The 26,281-nt window shown below is 40.9% G+C and overlaps 1 protein-coding gene across 3 annotated transcripts in view; it reads right to left on the bottom strand.

The window, feature by feature from the left end:
- The window catches only part of SYK (spleen associated tyrosine kinase), a 74,598-nt gene that overhangs the window by 41,681 nt on the left and 6,636 nt on the right, over positions 1-26,281 (bottom strand). For all 3 annotated transcript variants that reach the window (XM_034773860.1, XM_034773858.1, XM_034773859.1), the window contains exons 2-3: positions 1,847-2,299; positions 630-790 (exon numbers count right to left, since the gene is read on the bottom strand). In XM_034773860.1, coding sequence (XP_034629751.1) covers positions 630-790; positions 1,847-2,260 — 575 coding nt within the window. In that variant the 5' untranslated portion in view covers positions 2,261-2,299. The remainder of the gene's footprint in view (positions 1-629; positions 791-1,846; positions 2,300-26,281) is intronic.

The raw sequence follows: 26,281 nt of genomic DNA on the forward strand, positions 1-26,281 counted from the left end.
CCCCTGGAAAATTTTCAGTCCACTTCTTCTCCTGACAAACTGGCTCTGATTAATCATTACCCAAAATGTCTTGTTTGTGATCAGGTAAACAGTAGAGGGGTCATATGAGTGGATAGAGAAATAGACACAGAATGGAAGATAAAGTAAAAGTAGCATTATTTAATTACATTCTTGCTACCACTTAGTTGCAGAACAAAGTATTGTCATTGCCTCCTTGAAAAACAAATAATTATGGACACTAAATGTTAACATAGTTTACCAGTATTTTGTATTTCTTTGATATCACATTAAGTACTAAACTTTCACTCATAATATAAAGCTGAATGGAATTTTCTTGACACTCTGAATTCCTCTGCTGCTTCATACAGATTTAACCTCAATGTCTGCTTGAACAAAACATGATCCTTGCTTTCACTCTATATTTTCATTTGAGTAAAGGTGAAAAAACTAATCTCAAAAGACATCTGCTTAGCTTTGGAATGGTTAGCAGCAATGAATGTCACACTGCATTGGGCTTTCCCACAGTGAATGACCCAACTCCTTTCTCACAGTCTCATTCATGATTTAGTTAACGAAAAGGTGCAGCAACCATGGTAGAAACTACTACTACCAGAGATGAAAGTACTCACAAAAATTTTCCATTGGTCTTTGTCCCTAAAAGAACACGATGCTCTGATTCTTCCCTAGAGATCTTCCCATGGAACCAAGGCATCTTCTCATGGGCAGTAGTGGCAATCAGCTTCTCCAGCTGTGGTTTTTGACTAATAATAGCTTGTTCGAGGGCATTACCCTGCAGAGTGGGCAAAGCACAGAAGGGTCAGTTATACTGTTTTCTGTTACAGTGCAAAAAACAAAACAAAACACAACAAACACAACATTATATTAAATGCCAATTACTGGACCGTGAGAGACACATCCAAACTCTGCGAATAATCAGAAAGTTTTAGATAAAATTAATTTGGTTACTATATAAGTTTTGGACTCATAGGGCAGAAACTAAATTCAGGCAGACACTCTGAAATTCAGATATCTGGGGTTTATGTTTGTGATAGATATTGCAATGGGTATCTTTGGGAGACCGTATTGTATATGTTTATGAATGGTTTACGTATCATTTTGAGCTAGGGATTCTTTGGAACTCCAGTAGGTGGAGAGTTACCACAGCTCCCCTAGAAACTAAAACTGTGGGGCATGCCGCATGATTAAGGCTAGTCACTGAACCTGTAAACTCCTCTAGTGGTGTACTGCCCCTTAGGGTGGCTTGCCTATACTGGTTCAAATGGGTTTTCACAGACCAACAGACTAACGCTTTTGGTATAAAAATGCTGTGCTTAAACTCACAGCTATGTAGGAAGACAAGTTCCTGTTCTAAATTGCATACAATCTAAATAGACAGACAAACAAAGCAGACCAGGAGGGGAGGATGCAACACAAAATAACTTGCGCGCCAAGCACAAACATACACTCTGTGTACAACAACTTTCCTTAAAAAAAAAAAAAAAAAAAAAAAGTGTGTGTGTTTAACAGTTAACTATTACCTATTTTCCTTTTTTGGTTTGTTTTCAATCCTGATTGGCATAGAGAGATGCAATGAGAGACTTGGTCTTATAACACTTAAAAAAATAAATGACAAACTATGCCACATTTCAGGAAAGAATACATTTATTGACAAGTTAATACAATGTACTGAAAAAAAAAAGGCTTGTAAATCACAAGCAAATATAGCAGCAGTAACACAAACCTAACTACCACATAGCAGTAGCAGTGGGTTGGAACCCATATAATACTGACTTTTTAAAAATTTCAGAGTGAAGCATCTCTATTGCAGAAATGGGATTGCATTTACCTGTAGGTTCCAAGTTTGTTTGACATATTCCCTGATAAGGGTCTCTTTTAAATCCTCAAATGGTCCTGTTTTTGGCTCAATGCCTGGTGGCCGGTTGCAAGGTCTCCTCAGTAGACAAACAAGACCATCAGCTTCGTCTGAGTGATAGTTAATGAGTTCAGCAGGACTCATATGTGACTTCCCTCCTGCAATGGCATAAGAGCCACTCAGCTCTCTTTCAATTGTGTAGTGATGAACCTTCTTTCCATGTGCCAGGGACAAAGCAAAACCACCAAGGTAGTTTCGACTCTGGCGCAACAGATATAGTCCATCGCTCAGTCCTCCTTGCAGCAGGTAATCTTCTGCTTCTTCACGTGTAATATTGCCAAAAAAGTAGGGCAGATGGTTAGCACTGTTAGCCATGTTGGTGGCCATGGCTTTTCCTTTTGATCAGCAAGGACTAATGTTTTGTACCTGAAAAGAAAGAAGGAAAAATAAGCATCCACTGGAAAAAACAAAAGACGACATTTTGAGGAATTTGGTAATAATCCTTCCCCATTTAAGTCAAAGGGAGTTTTGCCATTGGCTTCAACAGGAGCAGGATGGGGTCCTAACTGTTTTGTCACTGTACTACACAGACATGAGATTACCATTTTTTGGACCAAAAAGGCATAAGGACATTTCCTGCAATGTTTCATGCAAACCTCCCATCGAACTCAAAGAGCAGTCTGCATATGGGATGATGGCAGAACATACCCTAGAACCAATGGCATGCAGTCCATGTATGCAGTGCATGCATTGCATGCCCTGGGAGTGGCTAGGCCCTCAGAACAATTTTGTCTGGCCCCTGAACCTGCATAAAGGATGCCATTTTGTATATTTAGGTTTTTTTTTTTTTTATAAAGTGACTACATTGAAAGTGCTAAGTCTTGCACATGCATCATGAACCCATCATCTGAAAGAAAGCTGAGCACTTTGAGTTTTAGAGTACAAGATTACTGAATATGGGGGACAACATATGTTTATGTATAGCAACATACAGACATTACATTTGAATAACTGTTTCCCTTTTGCATATCAAATGCAAATACTTCAAATCTGTATTGACAGAATCATGATTTGTTTGTTTTTTCTTAATTAAAGCAGTAATATTTTTTTCTTAAAATAAGACAAAGGATGCTCATAATAACAAAGGACCAAATTCTGCCCTGAGACATATTTGTGTGACCCCCCATAGTTTTAAACTGGTGTTGTATGCATGTAACTGAGGGCAGATTTTGGTTCTTGCTGTTTAAACAATTTATTAATAGTATTCACTTGATACAATGTTTCAGTTTTTAAAAGCTAGTGTTTGTTAGAAATAGAAACAATGGGCCATGCTGAAGTTGATGGAGTAATGCTAACAAACATACACCAACTGAGAATTTGACTCCATGTTTAATCCATAGTACTTACACTGGGATGCTGTTTTACAACTTTACTAGTCTGTCTACAAATAAACAGTGGATTTTATAGGCTAAGGTAGACCAGCCTATTGCATTACTTTGGACCCTGCTGTGCCAGATTATTTCTGGCCAGTTCAAAGATACCATCTATGGATCCCACTGGACTATGACATCTACAGAAGAATATTCAAGATTACAGATGCAGAAAGACACCTCCCACTTTTCACTTCCACTTTGTTCCACTATGAGGGACCAAAAACTAGGTGTTGCACTTTTAAAACTAGCAGTAGACTATATATGACATGACCAAACATGTCTTTTTATAGCACTGCAGCTGTGGTTATGATTTCATAAGACTCTTTCATCCAAGTTCCTATTTTCAGGTGCTTACAATGTTCAGATAATATATATCCTTTGAGCTAATTTTTATATACTTATTTTCAGCCCAAATGTGAGATATAGAAATGTAGTGTGACTGCTTCTGAGATAGCCCAGCATGAAGAGAGGAACTTATTAAGAAAATTTTCCCCACATATTTTCCCACATTCATTCATAAGAAAATGATTTTGTTTAGAGACTACAGCCTCAGTGAAGAAGGGATGTTTTGTTAAGTCTGAAAAAAACCAACTGTGAAATGAAGCGGTTATAATTTACTGGTGATAGCTTGCTGCATGAATGCAGTACATCCTTTTCTTTAGGCCGTGTCTATAGTACAGCCACTACAGCATCACAGCCACATCCCTGAAGCTGTGCTGTTACAGTGCTGCATGAAGCTGTTACAGGTGCTTCCTATGTCTACACTACAGAAAGTGTTTTTCTGTCAATTTAGTTAATCCAACTCTCTAAGAGACAGTAGCTAGGTTGATGGATGAATTCTCCTGTTGACCTAGTCACATATATATCGGGGGATTAGGTTGACCTATGTGGTCAGGGCACAAAATTTTTCACAGTCCTGAGTGATGTAACTAGGTCCCTCTAATTTTTAGATGTAGACCAGGCCTCAGAAAAGGGCAATTCCTGACTCGGTTGCTGTGCAGGATCCCCAGCAGCAGAACTAGTGCCATTTCAGTGTCAAAGGGAAGGGGTAGGATTTTAGGGAGTCTATACAGGGGGTCTGCAGCCCTTGCATAACAGGGTTCAGGACACATATGGGACTGGGGCCAGGGCCAGGAGATCTGTTGCTATGTGAATCTTCTTGTCTTCACTTTGTGCCAGGAAAGGGGCATGTTGGAGCTACAGAGCTACTGCAGCCCCACATAACAGTGACATGCAGCGCAGTATTTACTACCCTGGTTGGTCTGAAACAAAAATCTGTGGTTTAAGAGAATCACTTGCTACACATCTCTACTTAAACCTTGCCTGGGATTTTTTGTCACCCACAGTGCTGACAGGTTCCCTACACTTCTGAATAGCCTGGTGTCTGGACATTTATGTTCTTAATCTTAATCTATTAATGCAGTTTTATGCATTAAATATGAAAAAATAAATTAAAAGAAATTAAAATGGCATAAAATCACCAATGAAAATTGAGAATTGAGTTAAGACCAAAATAAATGGTGATGTATAAGGGGTATCAAACATTGATTTCATACAAAATAACTATTCACAAGGCTAAGACTGTCTGCACAAGATGAAAACTATGAAGGCTTTTCTTCAAGGAATTGAATCCATTGGGCATCTAATGATAGATCCAAAGCTCCTAACATTGAATATGTGAAGTCACTCTCATATAATGCATTCAGTAAACAGACATTTAGGTTAATAGATGCTTAAAAGTTGATTTTTTTTGTGATTTATCATTTCAACAATATATTTGCTTCCCACTCTTGCTCTATTTGTTATACTTCGGGTTCATTAGACCAGTGTCAGAGCCTGCTTTCTGAATTCACTGTGCAGTTATTAAAATACAGTTATGTTCTGGGAAACAGGATATACACAACATGGAAAAATAAAACAAATTAGGATGAAAAAAATGAAAGGAAATGTAGGGTAAATAAAATAGAGCAAAAGTAAATTTGAATTTTATGTTGTGCTTTAAAGTATATGAAGAGTTTCTTTCTTGCTATCTACACCAGAGACCACTCTAGCTATAGGCAAACTAGGCCGCTGCCTCAGGTAGCAGATTTCTGGGAGAAGTGATTTTACGGGGTGCCACAAACCGGTCTATGGAGATATGAATTGCAGAGCACCTTAACACATAGCGCTTTAATGGCCCCATGACAGTCAAACTGGAAAGGCCCTTGCACACACACAGTGCAAAGTGCTAGATTTGAGGGCGGAAAGCAGCAATGGGACGTGCCTCCAATTTTTCTGGGCTCAGCAGCTATGAGGCAGGGGCAGCTGGGCACCTGGTAATTGCTCCTGACAGGGATGTGTGCAGGGGAGGAGGTGAGAGTGAATCAGGGATAACTCTGCTTCTCCACCTCCCACACAACCCTCCCCACCCCCCCCAGCCTCCTATAGGCACCCACCATGCACCACATGCTTCCTCCAAATACCCCCACCTCCCACACAATCCCCCCAGTCTCCTGCAAGCACCCATCATGCACCCCCTGCTTCTCCCAGACACCCTCCACACTCAACCTCCCACACTGCTGGTGACTGCTGTAGCTGTCATCACACTCTGTCGCACAATATAGGCTCTCTGGACTGGGGGTGGCGCCGAACTGCTGGAGCACCAGATTGTCTCGAGTGGTCTCTGATCCACAGACATAGTTGTTTTAGTTATAACAGGCTACAGCAGACAAATATAAGCCAAACACATGAATAGAATCCATTATTTGCTTGTTATAAAGAATTTTGTGTTAGAATAAACACACTAGGATTTATAACTATTCTGAAGTGTTGAAGGGCAAAATTTCATTTCTTAAAAATAATTATCTAAAACAAAGCTGTAACTATTTTACATTAAAAATGCTTGAAACTGAAAAATTGGATGAACACCCATTAGCACTAATAAGAATTTCCAGGAACAAATCATAATATTTATTTCAACTGTTTATATGATTAAACTAAATACAAAGAAGAGTAAAAGAAGAGTAATAGCATCAAAAACAAACCACACTCCCAAAACAGTGAGTTACAGACTTGTCAGAGGAATGAGAAAAGTCCCCAGAAGGTGTCAGATATAAGTCTACTTAACTAAATAGAACTAACAGAGGTAAGACAGCCAGCAATGGACTCTTCCAAGAGCTGGTTCAGCCAAAGACCCTTGAGTGACCCTTGTCTCTGCCTACAGGCACCAAAATAAGCAGACCATAATTAGCAGGCTGTTAGGTAGGACAATCATGCAAGGACCTAGGGCAGGGGTGGGCAAACTACGGCCCATGTGTCGGATCCGGCCCGCGAGCCATTTTAAACCGGCCTGCGAGCTCCAGCTGGGGCGCCAAGTCAGGAGCCGCACCATGTGGCTCGGCCCTGCTCCGGCGCACCAGCTGAGGCACCATTTGGCTCGGCCCTGCTCTGGCGCTCCAGCTGAGGCACCGGGGTGCGGTATGAACCTGCTCTGGGGCGCATGGTCAGGGGCCGCACCACGCTGCTCAAGAATGCCTAAGTGATTTAGAAGCCTAAGTCTCAGTGAAAGTCAGTACTAAATGCAAATACAATATGCTGGTTACAACAGACACTGCCTTCAGCATATCTAGATATGGAAATGTAGGGTGAACTTCATAAAGACCAAGATTCTAGAACGATTAAAAAATTTTTTTCCAGTAAAAACAACGGATATAAATTATGGCTTTTTATTTTAGCTGTCTGAATAGATTTCTGGTATCAAAGTCCAAAGGGATTTTTTGTATATGGAAAAATTATAGGGACCACTCAATATTCTGCCTAGCAAGTATGTTTTTATATCCATATATATGTAATCTTATTTAAATTCATTATGCAGTCAAAGAACATACAGTACAATTTGTAAAAGCAATTTTCTACTAAAGGAAAAAGAAGAAAAATATCTTGGAACTTTGTTCAACAAACGCTTAAGCAACTGTTACTTTAAGTATCACTAAAAATATAAATTTGCTGCTGTCTGTTCTCCCTTAAGTGCCGATGACACAACACCATTAGGTTCCTTTTAAATAAATCCATTATGGACCATCTATCTAGGCATTTTATTATCTGAATGAGAAACAGCTAGTTAAGACTCAACTCAAACAAGATAGAGGTGCAGCTTGTGGGCAGAAGAAAATATTTTGAGAATCTAGCTGGTGGCTTGTGCATGCTTATTATTCAGGAAGTACAGCTGTTACTTTTGAGACTGCCTGAATTTGCGGGTCACCCTTGACTACCTTTCTCAGAATGGAGGCCAGTGATGCAATAACGGTCAAGAATGCTTATTGCTTTATATTTCTTAACCAGAAGGTCCACCTGCTTCTCTCTGATACACATCTCACCAGCCATTTATCTCTCTATTTTATCCAGGGTATGCTATTGTCATGTGTTCCTAATTGGGTTTTGCTTGAAATTGATAAAAGGGTCTACAACAGTTGCAGAATACAGAAGCTCACTTATTTCTCAAGGCCCTTCTTCAGCAGGCCATCCCTATTCAGCAAAGTCCGTACATAAGTCATTAACTTCAGGCATGTGCTTAAGTCCCACTAAGAAGACTAGAGCATGTGCTGAAGTGCTTTGATGAAGAGGGATGACTTAAGCACTTGTTTGTATACTTTGCCAAACTGGGGCCATACATCTTAGAATAGGAATGAAGGATTTATTTACACCTGCTCTCCAAAAATCTAAATTAGCTGCTGATACACCATAAGATACATTTTATAAGTTTAACTTTAATACACTCAACCATTTATGTTGTATATATCATAATTTACCTTATTGAAATGTAATGAAGTTTTCCAATTAAACATTTAAACTAGTCCTTATATCACTTTTTGAACCATGGTATTAGTTTCAGATACAAAATGTTACACTTTCAGTTCCATCCCAGTACAAGTTAAATGAAATACCACTATATACTCATACAAACTATGGCTCAACTCTCCAGTCACTGCATGACCATGACCCTGCAAAGTACATATGCACATATTCAACTTTAAGCAAATGAGGATACCAAAGAACTGTAAATGGGATAAATCCCATGCTTAAAGGTAAGTTTGTGTATAAGTGCTTTGCTGGATCAGGGGAACAAGAGCAACACCCAATGGAGTCAGTCCCGCAAACATGCCCAGGAATAGTTCTACTGAAACAGAACGACTCACCTACATAAAGTTAAGCACATGTGCGTCTGTAGATCAGGCCAGATAGTATACTGGGCCCATAGCTGCAGGAACTAGGGGTGCAGGGGGTGCTTCTGCACCCCCTGACTTGAAGTGCTTTCCATCATATACAGGGTTTACAGTTTGGTTCAATGGCTCTCGGCACCCCCACTATACAGATTGTTCTAGCACCCCGGCTGGGTCCTGGAACTACGTGTGCTCAGTCCTGTTTTCAACAAAAAAAACTCTTATTCGCCCAGTTTAACTTGTCTCTACTGCAAAGAAAAATCATTATACACGCTGCATTTCTATTGGGTACTTGGAGTCTAAGAAACAAGAACCGGAGGAAATGCTGCTTAGTATTTTGCAGTGAACAGATAATATCACTGTATACAAGTAAATATAAAAAAAATCATTAATTAAGAAGGAGATAGATGCCTCCTTTTCTTGTCTTTTCTTTTGCAAAGAAGGGGAAAAGTAATTTAATTGACTGTAAGGACTGGTATCATGTCTGCTCATCAGAAGGAAATGAAGGCCCAAATTCATCAGCTTTCTAATTCAAACAAAAGTTCAAGACTTTTAAAGAAATCTCTCAGGCAACATAGGGGATTATGTCAACATAATCAAAACCAAGCAAAATATGTGAAACAAGCTGCAAATAATTTCATCTACCATTGTGGGCAATTAAATTACATATCATTGTACTAGCTGTTTAAATACATCATTCTTAGAAGCTTTGGAATGCAAGTTATTAAAAGATTAATGAATATATAACTTTGTAGAAGGTAAAACAATTGAGAGGGAAAGGATACCACAGGGCATAATCAGCATTTAAGGCTGCATCTTCCTGTGCACAGCTTTATTTCTGCAGTCTTTCATTTCAGAACACTGTCTTCTGTATTACCCAAGAAAACATACCAGACCATGTGCCTAAAACCTTCCTCAACATAGCTTCCAAAACACACCTAGGTAATATGTGTTGTAACTTTCATTAATTTTGTGCAATTCCGCTTTTATATAAAGGTTGACAAATTATTACAGCTGAAAACAGTATTTAAGAAAATATACTTTTTTTATATTGCACTTGTACCAATACAGAAAAACAGCTAGAGGGTTTCCCATTCCCACCATTTTATATGCTTTAAAACCCAACTCTTGCACGTGCTCTAAAATCCAAATGGTTAACTGGACTGCTATGAAATTTGATGTGCCTCACGGGGGAGTGCTAGACATCCAAATTTTGGGTAATTTCACCAAGGATTTCTCAAGTTACAGCCCACCCCGAAAGCCCTAGTTTCCTTTTGCTGCCTTGTACTGTTAAACTGAGAGGTACTAATGACTGGATGAATCGGAGACCTCTCAGTTGCTTTGAACTCACCCTTTAATTAACTAACTAAGGCTAGGTTAATCACACGGCCCCATCTAAGACAAAAGGAGTTTCAACTGGAGTGGCTAGAGCAGGGATAGGCAACCTATGGCATGCGTGCCGAAGGAGGCACGCAAGGTGATTTTCAGTGGCACTCACACTGCCCGGGTCCTGGCCACCTGTCCGGGGTGCTCTGCATTTTAATTTAATTTTAAATGAAGCTTCTTAAACATTTTAAAAACCTTATTTACTTTACATACAACAATAGTTTAGTTATATATTATAGACTTATAGAACGAGACCTTCTAAAAACATTAAAGTGTATTACTGGCACACGAAACCTTAAATTAGAGTGAATAAATGAAAACTTGGCACACCACTTCTGAAAGGTTGTCAACCCCTGGGATAGAGTGTCAGCTGACCGGGATGTGAGCAGTCTAGTCTAGTGGTCAGGATCGGCATTAGGAACCAAAGCCAAGGGTCAAAAAGGAAGGCAAGAACTCTCTCTTTGAAACAAACCAGCTGAAACGTACATGGTTTGGGATTTCACATGACCTTGGAATTCACAAAGGTTTGGGGAACATTATTAAAGACATGGGCAGACCCAGAACCTTCTCTCAATCTGCCTGGACTCTTTCATCCAGCAGACACTATCAGCCATCTGCCTTGTGCGATCTTCTGGCATAAGAAATATCTCTAAGTATAGATCAGGTAGAGTGCCCTTTTCCACAAGCACTGGGAAATGGTCCTTTTGTTCTGCTGCTATTTGTGAAACGCTCTTTACTTTATTCTGGGGCCATTGAGCCCCCGCACATATACTCTCTTATTAAACTGACATGTTTCACTGGAAGGTTCATTTGGAATTCCTGTGTTCATATGGACCTGAAAACTCCAAGTAAACTTCAAGAAATATGAACCTAGGTAAACCAATTCTGCCAGATTAGGTTCAGCAAAAACTAAAAACATATAATCCCAAAGCAGTGGATTTCACATAGGCATGTTTAAGTGATAACTTTCACAGTGGCTCAGGAAAAGCTAAACATGTCCAAATGTCACCTGGCTACTAAAACACATCCAGAACACAGCAAATATCTGCTATATATTCTCTCATATAATTGCCATAGATACAGAATAGTGACAGAATTATTTGATGAAAGTAACTGCAACTTGTTTTATTTATTTTGCATTTGCCATTACCATGTTACTGTTTTAAAATCAATAAAGGTGTTCTAAAATTAAATAAAAATAAAGGCAGTATTTTCTTGGTATCCATCAGAAATTTCAGATAACACACAGAATTAATAAACAAATCTATTAGTGCTGCAGTATTTCAGTTACTGACATTTCTTAGCTCGTAAGACTTTTAGCTATAAGACAGGAGTCAGTATTCTGAATTTATGAAACCCCATCTCTATGAAAATTCATCTCTGGTAATTTTCCCAGGATTTAGTCAGATCTTACCTGTTTGATTTTAGTATCTTATAAAAGAGAGATCTCCTTTCAGTGAAGATGCTATATGCTGTGAAGATGAGTACTGTTGTTGGCAAAGGAAGTGATTGGCTGTACAATCACAGTATAGTTCCTACTCTAAATTAGTCACTGAATTGGTTTCTTTTTAGAAAATGAAGTACATGGTGTTTAATACAATTTAGTAATAGGTGCATTTTAAACATAAAAATTGAAGAATGGGAGATTCTCCAGGTCACTTTCTCTAGTGTGGTTAAAGCCCAACATAAAACAAAAGACTGAGTTGGAATTCAAATGAAGGAAAAAAGTATGAATCGAAAGGAAACTACCGTATATACTCGATTATAAGCCGGTTCATTTATGAGCCGACCCTCCCAAGATGGATAAGTAAAAATGGAAAATTTTTACGACCCGTTCATAAGCCGACCCTGTAATTCAGGAGTCAGCAAACTTTGGCTCCTGAGCCATCAGGATAAGCCGCTGGTGTGCTGAGATCGTTTGTTTACCTCGAGCGTCCGCAGGCACAGAGGTAAACCCAAGTAAACAAAGTGTCCCGGCGCACCAGCTGCTTACCCTGACAGTCTGGGACAGCAATGGGTGGGGAAATTTTTGGGGTGGGGAGAAGCTAGGAGTCAGGGGAGTAACCCCTGTTACCACTCCCACATGACCCCACCTCTAGCCCGGGACCCCCACACTTTCCCCATCCCATCCCTTCCCACCTGCCTTATCTGGGGAGGACCAGGGGAGGATGTCTCTGGCCTGGCTGGAGCTGCTCTGGCAAGCTGGGCAGCGCGGCTGCAGCCTGCTCCGGCGGGCCACACTGGGCAGCGTGGCCGCAGCATGTTCCAGCAGGCTGGGCCGGGCGGTATGGCCGCAGTGTGCTCCGGCGGGCCAGCCAGCGTGGCCACAGCCTGCTCTGGGGGGCGGGGCTGAATGGCAGCCTGCCAGCCCTGGAGCTGCAGCTGTTTCGTAGGCTGGGGGGAGAGCAGCGTGGCCAGAAGCGGAGAGACTCTGGCCCTGCCTCTTCCCTTCTGGCTCTGCTGCCTCTCCTTGCTCCCTCTGTTGGGAAGAGTGGCTGTGTCCCACCTCTCCCTCTCTATATCCGTTCATAAGCCGACCCCCTTCTCTGGTGCTTCCCTTTTTTACTAAAAAAATTCAGCTTATGAACGAGTATGTACAGTAAGTTCAGAACCAGGACTCATCCCTTCTGCTATACCTACAAACGAAACAAGACTTTGCTAGCTTGTTGGGCTTTTTGCAGGGTGGAGGGAATATTTAAAGTTATATTTAAACCTATATCATTCCATCAAGAAGCATCTTTCAAAGGAGGTGAGAAAGGAAACATTCTTCTTGCTCTGGAAGGAGAGCAACTCACAAGAGCCATCAAACAGGCTTCAGAAGCAGAAGCTCTCGGGCTATGCAGCTATATGCTACTTCTAAAGGGGTACTTCCACCCGGGCACTGACCTTGGAATAATATTACCTAGCCCTTGTATAGCATTTTTATCATGCACATTAAGTATTAGAAAAGGGCCTGTGGCAGCCCCATTCCCAGCACAGAGTCATGAATTCCAGCTGGCTCAAATATCATATGTCAACTGAGCTCAGGGGAATGGTGTTGAAGGATGCACTGAATGCTCTTTGGTTTGTCTTTCCTCTTGCAACCTCCCAGTGAATACTTAGGATCAGACTGTGACTGGCCCAGTGCATGTGTGCAAAGAGAAAAGAGGGTGCAAGAAGCCTTCCCCCCAGCTTTGTGTAGCTGTGCAAGAGCCAGTCATTGAATGGCTAGAGAAAGTAGGTACTGTGCAGAGCTAAACCTCATCTGTGGCACAGGACTCCCCAAAAGGCAGTGCCCCTGCCACCTCCCTCAGGACTAGTTAGCACAGATGCTGGGCATGGAAATTAGCATATGCTAAACCTTCTCTTGGGGTGTCAGAGCTGGGGCAAGGGTGAATTATGGGAATGTCTACCAGAATTCCTCTTGAAGAGTCCCTCACATGCCATCCATGGAGGAATGTGGCTTTGAGTTAAAGTTAAGCCCTATGTATCTCCCCCAGTAGTGTGAGGGAGCACCAGTGAGGCAGGGAAGAATTATGAATTGGTTGCAGGATTACAGGCCAGATTCTCAGCTACTGAATATTCATATAGCTCCACTGACTTTAACAGAGCTATGCCAATTTATATCAGATGAGGGTCTGGCTCTAGATCTTCTCAGTGACAGCTCCATCCAGAAGTATAGCCAGGAAAGAATGAGGAATATTAATACTATACAAAGGAGACTGGGGCAGTGAAAACCCTCTTCCCAGGCAAAAATTATGTCTCATTCTTTAGGCCAAGATGTGATGATCTGTCTCCCCATTCAATTATGACTCAGATCTGTGGAAACTCCCAAGGATTTCATGGTCACAGAATGAGGAAGACAGGCCACTCACAGGTTAGGAGGTGAAAAGTACAAGAGACAAGGAGCTCATTCACATGAGGTCTCTTCTCCTCCCAGGCAGCTCTACAGCCACTTCTCTCCAGCAAGCTAATATTTCCCCTGAATAAGTTGGTCCAGTGTGGATCCAGTATCCTTAACCTTCTATAACCTGGATAGCGTGGAAAGCCATGAAAATTACATTCTGGATAGGCTTTCCTATATGAGTAAATGCATAAGTTTAATGTAGATAATATTTGAAACAGGAAGTTTCTTATAACAGTTTCTGTGAAATACCCTATTGAGATTTGATTGGTTACTCACATAATGTCACCAGTGCATTGCCTTTCTGCATTTAGATGTTTATCTGTCCATAGATGTAACAATCTCACAGACCTTTCCATTTCTCACTGCAGCTGGTGGACACTCAAAAGCCACATAGTTTAACCAAGAGACAGCTACATACTCTGCACAGCTGCACTGTGAATGGCTGAAGACAGAATACTAGGACTGACCTCAGGGACATAGCATTAGTTCTTAATTTTTTAGAAGATGAAATGAAGATTGTTAAAGCACACAAAAATAAGAAGCTCCGTTAAACAAAAGCTGAAGATTTCTCAGTTACAACAGCAAGAATCCTTATAGGCCTCTTTAATATTTATAATCCATTTATTCATAACTATAGCAGAGAATCACAAATTAGACATGAGTTTGCAAGGTGATATAGTAACTTTGATAGAGTTCAGTGAGAGTTTCTTCGGTTTGCCTGAATTCTTCTTCAAGAATTGCTGGGAATATTCAGGTCAAGGGACAATTTTTAAATGTTTGATATAATGGCACATAGATATGCACTGGTACAAAAACACACATGCAAAGCTCTAGACAACTTCTCTCTCTGGAGTTGTTCCTTGTATAGTGGTTTCCTACATAACTGACTTGCCTTTCTTTCTGGGATTCAAACACAGTGGTAGGATCAACAATCCAGTAGCAACTAAGAGAAATTGATTATGGCACAAATCTCACCCCTCCTCCTAAACCACAGTAGAAGGCCAGTGTGTTTCCCTTGAAATCATTGCTTGGCACCCCACCAAGATTCCATCCAGACTAATGTGGAGTGGGGGTAATGGGCAATCCCAGGACAGGCTAGGAGAGGTGTGAGGGAATGGCCAGGGGATGCATAACAATGTAGATACACCAGACCAGAACTCCATGCAGAGGTGCACAGGCAAATATGGAGGAGAGCCAGAGAAGATCCGTCTTCCCCAATCCCCAGTGAACTATACTGTGCAAAGTCCATTTACTTAGGGACGGATTCTGGCACTCTTACTCACATGGAGTAGTACCTTAATCCACAAGTAGTCCCATTTATTTCAATGATCTACTCATGGCATTAGGCACTAGTCAGCATGAGTAAGTGTGTCATAATCCTATCAGTCTTTTCACAGGGGAAAGTATTTGGGCCAAAGTGAGAAGGAGAAAAAAGTACCATAACAGAGGGCAGGAATACATGATGTGTGACTTTAGAGCTAGCTGCAGTCCATGACCCCTAAACTGCCCTACCTATGAAACAGCATAGTGAGGACCAAGCTATCAAGCGTGGTGTTTTACTTATGGTCACCCAGACAACAAGGAGTATCGATTATTGTGGAGAACAGAGTTAATCTGTAACAATTTTATAAATGTGTGACCTAGCTATTAAGATAATGCAGAGCTAGATGGGGTTGTCTATTGGAACATGTGACTAGACTGGGTTAATTCAGTAGTCAGTATTGTTTTGTTTCCCAACAGGCCAATAATTATAAATAAGATATTGGGGGTGAGGGGGGTGAAGCAGGAAAAATAATTCAAAAGTCCTTAAGAAAAAAATGAGTGGGCTATTAATTGGAAAGTGCCTACCCACCCCGGGCCTTGCTCCCTTAAGATTAACAGGCTTATATTTCCAGGCTGGGGCCTAAAATCCAAAGGAAACTGAACTGTAAAAACCCCTGCCAGGGAGGGGAAGGAGTTTGCAAGTGAGCAGCAGCTAATCAGGGCAGACACTGCAGGTAGAGACACTAGGATAGAGAAACTGCAGCATGGCAGTCCGCCCCCGCCCCTTCAGCCCAGAAGTGGGGGTACTTGGGCTAAGTGGCACTTACCAAAATGTGCAAGGGAAGGAAAAGACCCAGGCTTATAGGCCTTTTGTTATTTTAAACTCTTTGCTCGCTTGTTATATTGTTTGGGTGAACAAACAATACATTGATTTTGAAAAAGCTATTGTGAATCACTTTAATCAGCTGCTGGTCACAGGCTCTGCAAGAAAATTTCTTGCAGCTGCCAAATACAGTTAGGTCTGTTAGGTTAACACAGTTGGGAAATAGGGGACTGCAGCCCTAAGATCCAGTCTAAGAGTGACTGAATCACAGGATGAGAGGTGAAGGAAATGAAGCCTGTTACCAGAGGTCTGAGCTTAAGCAGGACAGCAAAGGGGTCTAAGGTACAACTTGCGCTGTAACTGTGACAATAATCTAACAAAGAAGATAGACGTATACACAAATATTATGGTTAGTTTAAATTTTTTTAAAATGTAAATATATAAGCAAATTAGGTGCCACCACGGGTGGCTGGCAAAGTTGTCAGTAAGGCAGTCAGTGTTGCTGTACCCCTGCCATATGGCAAACAGCATAACATCAGGGAAGTAGGTCTTTCCACACAGACTGAGATCATATACACATCCAAAAAGCAGAAATACAAAACATAAATTATACTAGAGTTTAGTGGCACATTAATTAGTCACAGATAAGACTAATTTGGAAGAAGTTACAGGGAAGCTATGTCTGTGTTCCCTCCCCATTATGACATCCATTATGTCCACCTATTGCCTCTTCTACTTAGGGACCATCTTTTTGTGATATGTTTATATAATAACCACACAACAGGACTGGCACCTATAGATGCTACCAGAATACAAATAATATGAAAATCAGTAAGGAGAAGAAACAATAATGCTGAAAGAAACCTGGGGACAGCAAGTTAGTCTATTCTTGCAACCATAATCTCAGGAGTAAAGGAACTGAATTGTGAGGGAATATTAAAAACATGGCTAACTGGCAATAAAGTGGGGCTTTGCTTGATAAAATCTGTAAATATTTGAATAGCGTGAAAAACAAGAGTGTAGAGGAATTTAGTGTAACGCACAAGGATACAGCTGGGAGTAATAGGATGAAATTAAGAAAGGAAGATGTAGGCTGAATATCATTTAAAAAAAAAAAAAAAAAACTTCCTACCAACAAGATGTAGCATGCTGCAATTGTCTTCCAAGGAAGTAGTGGGAACCCTTACAGTTTGGAACATTTAAAACTAGACTGGACAAAATGAATATATGCTGACAGGGATAAGCCTATTTTTGCAAAAACATCATTCAATAGATCTTTTACACCTTTAACTTTCACAATTATCTGATTACATATTGAAGAGAAAATTGAACAGCATTAGTGTACAACTTTTTCCTGAAATATTTTATGCACAACTGCCTCCTATATTGCTCTTCCAAACAAATTAGATACTGATTTTGAGGAATTCCTTTGTACTCTAAATGATAAGTCAGTATATGTAGGATTTTGGCCTAGTTAATATTCTTTCAAGCAAAATTAGCTAATCTGCAAACTCCAATTTTGGTCTAACAACTAGGTGTATATTTTCTCCTTATATAATACCCATTAATACTAAAAGGAGTTAAGCGTGCTTATAAAGGAGAATATATACTTGGTGGCAGTTTCAAGACTAGCTGATCCAGCTGTGCAAGTTTCATACCTGCTCTGCATTAGCCTCTGTTCTGTAGTGAACTGGTGTGACAGTTAATTAAAGAAACAGAAGTGACAGCACTTTGCTATTTGTAAGTAAAAGGAGCCAGATCCTCAGCTAGTGTAAATTAATAGCTCTGTTGAAATCAATAAAGCTACTTCAGCAGACACCAGCTGAGGATCTGGACCAACATGAACTATACAGATATTACACATCACTCTGGCCTCACCTCAGAACAACCTGGTTAATACATTAAAGTCCATAGACTGCTCTTGATCTATGGACAGAAAAAGTGTAGTAAGATTAGCATGCAACAGAGCACCCGCAATATAACATTTATAACACACAAAGATAACAACGTCCAAATATTTCTAGCCATTAGATATCTATATCTGTGAGTTGTGTGTGGATTGAGGTTAATATCTAGTCCATAGAATTCTTTAATACTATTTCTGATGCGGTTATAAATTTGTTGTAAATTGGGGTCGTTAAGAGGTGCTATAAATCCATACTTATTTTTTTCCACTTTGAAAGCAAAACCTTACATTTTTATAGTATTTTTAACAAGTATGATGGATTTCAAATATCAGTCAATTCTCATCTTCATATTTTTGACACATGACATATGATTGCTAATAACTTTCCTGTGCCTAGGCATTTAGATTATATTGTTAATTTCGTTCAGGATTACCTTTGTTTTCACGGTCTACTATAAAAGTGAGTTTTTATTCACAATAAAGGAAAAAGGGAAAATTATCCAGAAGTTGAAGAACATAGTAGCTGTTTAATAATATGCAGTTTAGGAGAGTAATTGAAACTCAGCCATGCAAACTAGAATGACTAATTTTTCTATTTATTACACAAAATCCCTGGGATCCTTAATGATCACAAGTGGTCAAGAGTTCGATTTTCTCTCTCATCCAACAGATGGCACTTCCTCACAATGCCCCTTAACATCATGCTGGAACATAGTTCAGTACTGATTCAGGGGAAAGAGAGAGCTCCATAGAATCCTCAATACATTTCGTGTAGCATACTGGGCTTTCCTTGGGGGGCTGACAGCATTATGTATGAAAGGCTAAGGCAGTATGTCTGCAGACTTCACCCAAGGCTTCTCCACCCACCTCACAGCCTGCAGTCCCCTTCACCCCTCCCCCCCACCCCCGCCTGCCCAAGTCTGGTTTCCCTGCTCTCACTGGCAATAAAGCTACCTTCATTATGTGGTAGATAGAGATCTTACTCTTGACCCAACATAGCTCCTGACCACTTCCATCCTCTTTGATCACTTTAACTACTATGCTGTTGTTTCTGACTCCAGTATCACCTAACTTCTATTGCAAATGTCTTTTATTTGTCTCTGCCGTTGATTGTACTTCAAACTCTAAGATACTCCTTTCTTGGGTACCGAAAACTTTCCTTATTGCACAGCATGCTGTCCTTTGCACCTCTGCTTGTTACATTCTGAAAGTCTATTGAAAACCCTTACAGCAAGTTCCATTTTCACCAGTGCCTCAACACTTACTCTGCTTCCATACCTTTGAGATAAAAATCATCTTGTTTGAGGGGTACTCTTCCTGTGCATTTTCACATTTTAAAGTAGTTGAATTTCATTACATTTGCCCTTAACTTTGAATTGCTTGGATTTCTTGTGGTTGTTTCTAAGCTGTAAATGTTCCTATAAGCCTTTAAAAAAAAATCAGTTAAGATACTGATGTGGATTCTTAAACATAACTCCAATTTAATTAAGTTTTGGTCTGGGAACAGGACATACTATATGCTGACTCTTATATAAAAGGAGATCTTTGAATAGGGTGACCAGACAGCAAGTGTGAAAAATTGAGACGGGGTGGGGAGTAATAGGAGCCTATATAAGAAAAAGCCCCAAATATCGGGACTGTCCCTATAAAATCGGGACATCTGGTCACCCTATCTTAGAACCACTAGTCATATCTTGGACCCAAAGTTCCTCTTTACTGATATCAATGGGAGCTTTGCCATTGACATCATTAAGAGCAGGAATGGGTTTAAGGTAACCTTGAAATTGGCTTAAAAATAATATGTTAAAGAAAATGGTTTCTTTTGTATTTGCCTTCTGGTCTTTGAGCCTTTTGCGTTCACATTGTCAAGCTTTTGAAATTTGAAATTTGAAATTAATGGAGATATCCCATCTCCTAGAACTGGAAGGGACCTTGAAAGGTCATCGAGTCCAGCTCCCTGCCTTCACTAGCAGGACCAAGTACTGATTTTTCCCCAGATCCTTAAATGGCCTCTGCAAGCACATGGGCTAGAAACTTCCTTTTTATTTTAAGTGAAAGTTGAGATTCTCATGCAGTCAGATGACTCCAGGAGATGGGGATTTATAAAGAAATAGCACATATCAGAAGAGTTGACAACACTGCCCCTCCCCCAACAGGATGAGTAGATACCTTGAAAAAAACAAGAATTTCCCATTTTTTTGAGCGCTCTCCTGGCGTCCCAGTTTGGGTTATAAAAAATGGGACTGGTTTTGACATTTATAAAGCTGCTTCAGTGCCACTCCTAGTGCTTCTGTGCTGAAGCTGGGGAGAGGAGAGAGAGGAGCAGAACCTTCCCCCTCCTTTGATCCCAAAATTCTTCCACTTGAATCTTCACCTCCCCAACAAGACCATGACTGTTGGACTCTTCCCATCTCCCACAACCCTTTGACAGGTGTTGGTTTGAAAATCGTGTCATCCTAATCAGGTCCTTTAAGAAAAATAAGTTATTGAAAAATTGCCTGGCATTTGTGCCTCACATAGTGAATGTCCCCTTGATTATATCTTTTTTCAGTGGGGCGAGAGTAGGGCCCTACATTTCCTTTTACATTTAGTTTAAAATATTACTTCTGCTTTTTAAAAAACAAATCACTTATTTAGTGGTTATTAAATCATCTTTTTGCCACCTGCCTAGAGAATACTTATGCTGCCATGAAGCAGCCAGTGCCTCTAGCAGAAAGATGCCCTCTATGACAGCAAACATTTCATCTGTGACACAAATTGCATCATTTGGATAGAAGGATGATCCCTTATAGACAAACTGATTTTCAATGCATGGTACCCACTCTGCCAGCTTCCAAAATTAGGACCTGATGGGGATTTGTTAATGCTGAATGCAAAGCATTTGAGTTATTTTTGATGGACTGTCCTGTAGACTGGCTACTCCTCAATACTTGCACATGAATGAGATTTTCCTGTGCATTGACAATCAAACAAGCATATCAAATATGCCAGTACCACAGAGATGTGTAATGGGTTTGATACTAGACCCAGTGCACAGCTTGAGTAAATGGGGTGGAAAAGGAATAGGATTTGCCTCTACTTGCACACACAGAACTCCTATTGACTCCAACTGATGTTGTGTGTTCACAATGATTACAGAATAGTAATAATGTTTATTAACTCTTATTCTATCAAGCTGACAATACTGACAAAGCCTGTATTGGGGAGCACAGTTATATAATCAGTTCATAGCGCCAACAGCCAACCTTGATGCTTAAAGAATTATTGAACTAAATTACAGTACAGGGAAACCCCGGTATAACGCACCCCACGATAACGCGAATTCAGATGTAACGCGGTCATAAGGTGGCTCCGCTGCCCCAAGCAAAAAAAAAAAAAAAAAAAGGGCAAAAAAAAAAGAAAAAAGAAAAAAGAAAAAAAGCGGCCGGAGCGCTGTTGAAGTGCCCAGGAGCAGTGGTCACCTGGGAGCCCCCCGCGCCTCCCTGACGGTGTCCCCAGCAAAAGGTGGGGAGGGGGCAGGGGAAGCCCCCAGCGCTCCAACCCATCCCCGGCAGAAGCGCAGGGGGTGGCGGGGAAGCCCAGCACTGGGACCCCCCTCCCACTGCAGCCCCGGGAGGCAGCCTCACAGCTTGGGGGGGGGGCACTCACTCCCCACTGCGGCCTCAGGCTGTGATGGGGGGACAGGGCATCTCCGGTCTTGGGGCCGCAGTAGGAGGTGGAGAGGACATAAAGTAGCAAACGGGTTGAGAAGCTGCAGTGGGGGGGGGTGTGGAATGGAGGGGACCCTGAGTGGCACCCCAGGGAAGGAGCAGAAAGGGGTGGAACCGTGGGCAGGGAGGAGCCCGCAACCCTGGAGCTCTCGTCCCCGGCAGGCACGGGGCCATGGCTTCTCTCCAAGCCGGAGAGAAGCCGTGGCCCCGCGCCTGTCAGAGACAGAGAACTACAGGGCTGCGGGCGCCGGTGCTCACTGTCCCCGGCAGGCGTGGGGCCGCAGCTTCTCTCCCCTGCTGGGCACTAGGCGGCGCACATCAATGCACCGCCTTGGGGACCACTGACTGGCTTGAAACCCCGCTATACCGCAACCCCGCATTTAGCGCGATGTAATTTTTTGGACCCCAAGCATCGCGGTATAGCAGGGTTTCACTGTATATGCAAGCAAGGATTTTTATGGTACCTTGTGTCCATTTTTTGTTATGAATTCAGTTCCACTGTAGGAAAAAAAACATGTTTTCTAAAATTGTTAATTTCATACACGGAATAATAATACTATACACCTCTACCCAGATATAACATTGTCCTCGGGAGCCAAAAAAATCTTACCACGTTATAGATGAAACTGCGTTATATCGAACTTCCTTTGATCTGCCGGAGCATGCATTCCCCCCCTCCCCTGGAGCGCTGCTTTACTGCGTTATATCCGAATTCATGTTATATCGGGTCACGTTATATCGGGATAGAGGTGTATAATGTAATGAGCATAATTACATGTGTATTGTAAAGTCTGAGAATATATATACAATTAGGGGCCCAATTTTGCTCTGGTCAAAGTCATAGGGAGAGCTACCACTGACTTCAAAAAGAGCAAGTTCAGGCTGACTGGGCCTGATCCAAAATCTCATGTAAACCCATAGTGAGTATTTGTGGCATAAACTCATATTTTAAGATTTTAAATAACAAAGACATAAATGTTTGCCCAAGGTTGACTCTGAATATATAATATACTATAGTCCCAGAGAACACTTTTCAAGCCAAGTTTAGTTTAATACAATTAATTCTATGATACAGCAAGCACTTGGAGGCAGAACACTGTAGAGAACTATACAAAAATAATATGAACATAAAAACATAAGAATGGCCATACTGGGTCAGACCAAAGGTCCATCTAGCCCAGTATCCTGTCTTCCAACAGTGACCAAAGCCAGGTGCCCCAGAGGGAATGAACAGGACAAGTAATCATCAAGTGATCCATCCCCAGTCACCCATTCCCAGCTTGTGGCAGAGGCGAGGGACACCATTCCTGCCCATCCTGGCTAATAACCATTGATGGACCCATCCTCCACGAATTTATCTAGTTGTTTTTTGAACCCTTTTATAGTCTTGGCCTTCACAACATCCTCTGACAAGGAGTTCCACAGGTTGACTATGCATTGTGTGAAAAAAAGAGACATCCTTCTGTTTATTTTAAACCTGCTGCCTATTAATTTCATTTGGTAGCCCCCAGTTCTTGTGTTATGAGAAGGAGTAAACAACACTTCCTTATTTACTTTCTCCACACCAGTCATGATTTTATAGATCTCTATCATATCCTCCCTTAGTCATCTCTTTTCCAAGTGGAAAAGTCCCAGTCTTATTAACCTCTCCTCATACAGCAGCCATTCCATAACCCTAATCATTTTGTTGCCCTTTTCTGAACCTTTTCCAATTCCAATATATCTTTTTTGAGATGGAGTGACCACATCTGCACGCAGTATTCAAGACGTTGGTGTACCATGAATTTATACAGAGGCAATATGATGTCTTCTGTCTTATTAGCTATCCCTTTCTTAACGATTCCCAACATTCTATTTGCTTTTTTACTGCCCCATCACATTGAGTGGATGTTTTCAGAGAATTATTCACAGTGACTCCAAGATCTCTTTCTTGAGTGGTAACAGCTAATTTAGACCCCACCATTTTATATGTATAGTTGGGATTATGTTTTCCAATGTGCATTACTTTGCATGGACCAGATATAGCCCAGATGAAGTTGCACATGATAGGAGGAGACAATACAAGGAGCTTTTCTGTGGCTTACTAAGGGGCTAATCAGCATTCCATGGGGAAGCATAGTCCCGTCTCCATTCTCATGCCCCTGTGCCCACTGGTCGCTTGAAAAGAGGTAGAACCACAGTTCCATCATTGCACTGTCCAGCAGAGCCATCTACATGTAGAGAAGGAAGTATACTGCATCATTCTCAGGGGTGGGGTCGTTGGCACACTGGTGTGTGCTCCCTGAGAACCCTCAAGAAGAAATCTTGCTGACTAGATTTTATCCTGGATGCCTCTTTGCACCCCTTCTAGTATGCTTAATGATGCCTAGTTTGCCATGTTTGAACCCACTTGATTTCTGGTCATACTTTGGTATAAAGTGAAGTTTGTCCTCTGCTGTTTTCTATGCCTTATGTTTAGGCACAATTTATCAAAAATGTAAAGTACAGTAGTACAGAAAAGGAAATAAAAGCAGCAACTGAAAAAGATACAAGTAAAGAGAAATGCTAACACATAAAAAGTGAAAATAAAACAACATAGCTGGGATGCTAAACATAGAAACAAAAAGAAGCCATTACAGCAGAGCGGGGTGAACTGTGAAATGAACTTGCAGAATTGGGAAAAGCAGTTTAGGAATTAAACAAGAACTTTCTCAGTACATTTTCAAGGAGAAACACTAAAAATAACCATAACTGTCTATCCAATGCCCTGGTTATTTTCAGGATCAGTCATGCAGTGGCAGTAAATATGTTAGTGAAGCACATTTCCAGATGGAGCTTATTCTCTTTTTAGAGGAGATCAGGCTTGTAATCCTGAGGCCATTATGACAAACCAATAAGGATAAAATACAAATCAAACTTTCACCCAAAATCTTTTATTAAGGTTGACTCTAAAGAAAATTGTTTGATGTACCCCTGTGCTTCCTGGGTTCATGCAGGAGAAGAATCTGAAGTACTGGAATGCTGTAGGAGAGGAACACTCAATTTCCAGAAAGGCTAACCTTGGAGATTTTCAGCCTAATTCCCAAACAAAAGAAATAGCCACAATGCTGAGCACCTCCTTATAGTGCTATGCATCCTTAACTCCCACAGATTGCAACTGGTGTTGTGGCTGCTTGGCCTCATTCAGGATCGACTCAGCATCTTTCAGGCACAGGCCCTACATTTGGATATGTATGCACACCATCCCTTCAAACACTGGGTTTGACTCATCCCTGTTTATGACATTCTAGCATGGGATCCAGGAGACTAGCTAACCCTCTGAACTCAAATGTATCAACTCTGGAAGCTGAGGCTTCCTAGTAAAGGAGGCTCTCACCAGAAACAAAACAGGAGATGGGAGAAAATACAAGCCCTCCCTCAAAATGAGAGGTGCTCCAGCAAAAGCTGAACATCTGCTTACTTGAAAAAGAATTGTGCAAGGGCATCACAGTGGGTGACATGCATGCACTGCCTTATTTAAATGTAGGCCGAGAGCAAAATTAGTGGTGTATCATTTAAAAAGATTCAGTGCTACAAGGATCATTTAGAAAAATTTGGTTGGAATAATAATACACTGTCCTATCTGGCTCAGCAAAGGGTTTCACAGCATCTTTTAAACTAGTAGTTTCAAGCTGAGATGTTCAAAGTTGCCTAAAGAATTTTGACTCCCATTCTCCTAATCAGCTTTGAACATCTCAGCCTTAAATTCAGTTCTAAAAACCCTAAACATAAATAATAGTGTTCACCTTAAATAAAGAGTTATTATCAACCACCATAACCATGTATTCTTAAAGTAAGAAGGCTTAAATCATACACTATTTCATTCATTGCACTGAAACTTGCTGTTTAACTATTTTCTAAAGTGTTGTGTCTCTCCAGGTATTTTTCTTCTTTGGGTAGTCTCTCAGATCACATCAAGCGAGATTAATACTAAACTAGACAGACATCTAAATGGGCACTTTGCTCACTTTGGGCCCATTTCACTGTCCTTACACTGAGAATTACCTTGCTCTGTGAATAGTCATATTCGACTAAGATGGAACTCAATGCAAATACAAGTGGCAGAATCAGGCCCTTTCCTCATTCAGACAGATGTCACTGGACACAAGATCTATACTGATAAACACAATTTGCAGTATCTTTTTAAAAGTAAGTGCAAAACTAAGATGGGACTTTAACTTGTTTGTGAGTCAGCCTTCTCATCTCCCAGGACAGAAAGGATTACAGTACACTGAAAAAAGCTTCTCCATCAATATTCCTGATAAACTTTGCTGAAGTGTACTGAGTTAGTCTAATTTTTCTAAGATTAAGGTATCAACAGGAAACAGGTGAGATTAACCCTCACTTGTATAGAGAGGGTGCAATTTACATTTCCCCTGTGTCCATGCAGACAGTCATGCTGGCAGACAAGTTCAGACCCAAAGAAAAAGGTTCCACCAAGAAAGAGACAAAAGAAAAAATAATAATAAAAATGTTGCTAATAGAGGATGTTATACTGGCTAATAGTTAGGCAGATTGTGAACATTAAGGGTTGGTTTCTTAAGCAAAGCCTACATAATGGCTTCCGTAAGAGAAGCCATCAACCTGCCTCCCTAAAAGAGGCATTTATACGTTCCTCCAACAGTGGAGCCAGTTCTTCCTGGCTGGCCTTCAACCAACCAGGACACGTATCTGAAGGACATGTTGTGGAATAAAAGGCCCCTAACCACTCCTAGTACTTCAGTATGTCACTAGTCTAAACTATTCTAGAGAAGATCTAGCTTTGTGTCCTCCAGACACCATTCT

The sequence above is a fragment of the Trachemys scripta genome, chromosome 6 (assembly GCF_013100865.1).
Source record: "Trachemys scripta elegans isolate TJP31775 chromosome 6, CAS_Tse_1.0, whole genome shotgun sequence".
Taxonomy (NCBI): Eukaryota; Metazoa; Chordata; order Testudines; family Emydidae; genus Trachemys; species Trachemys scripta.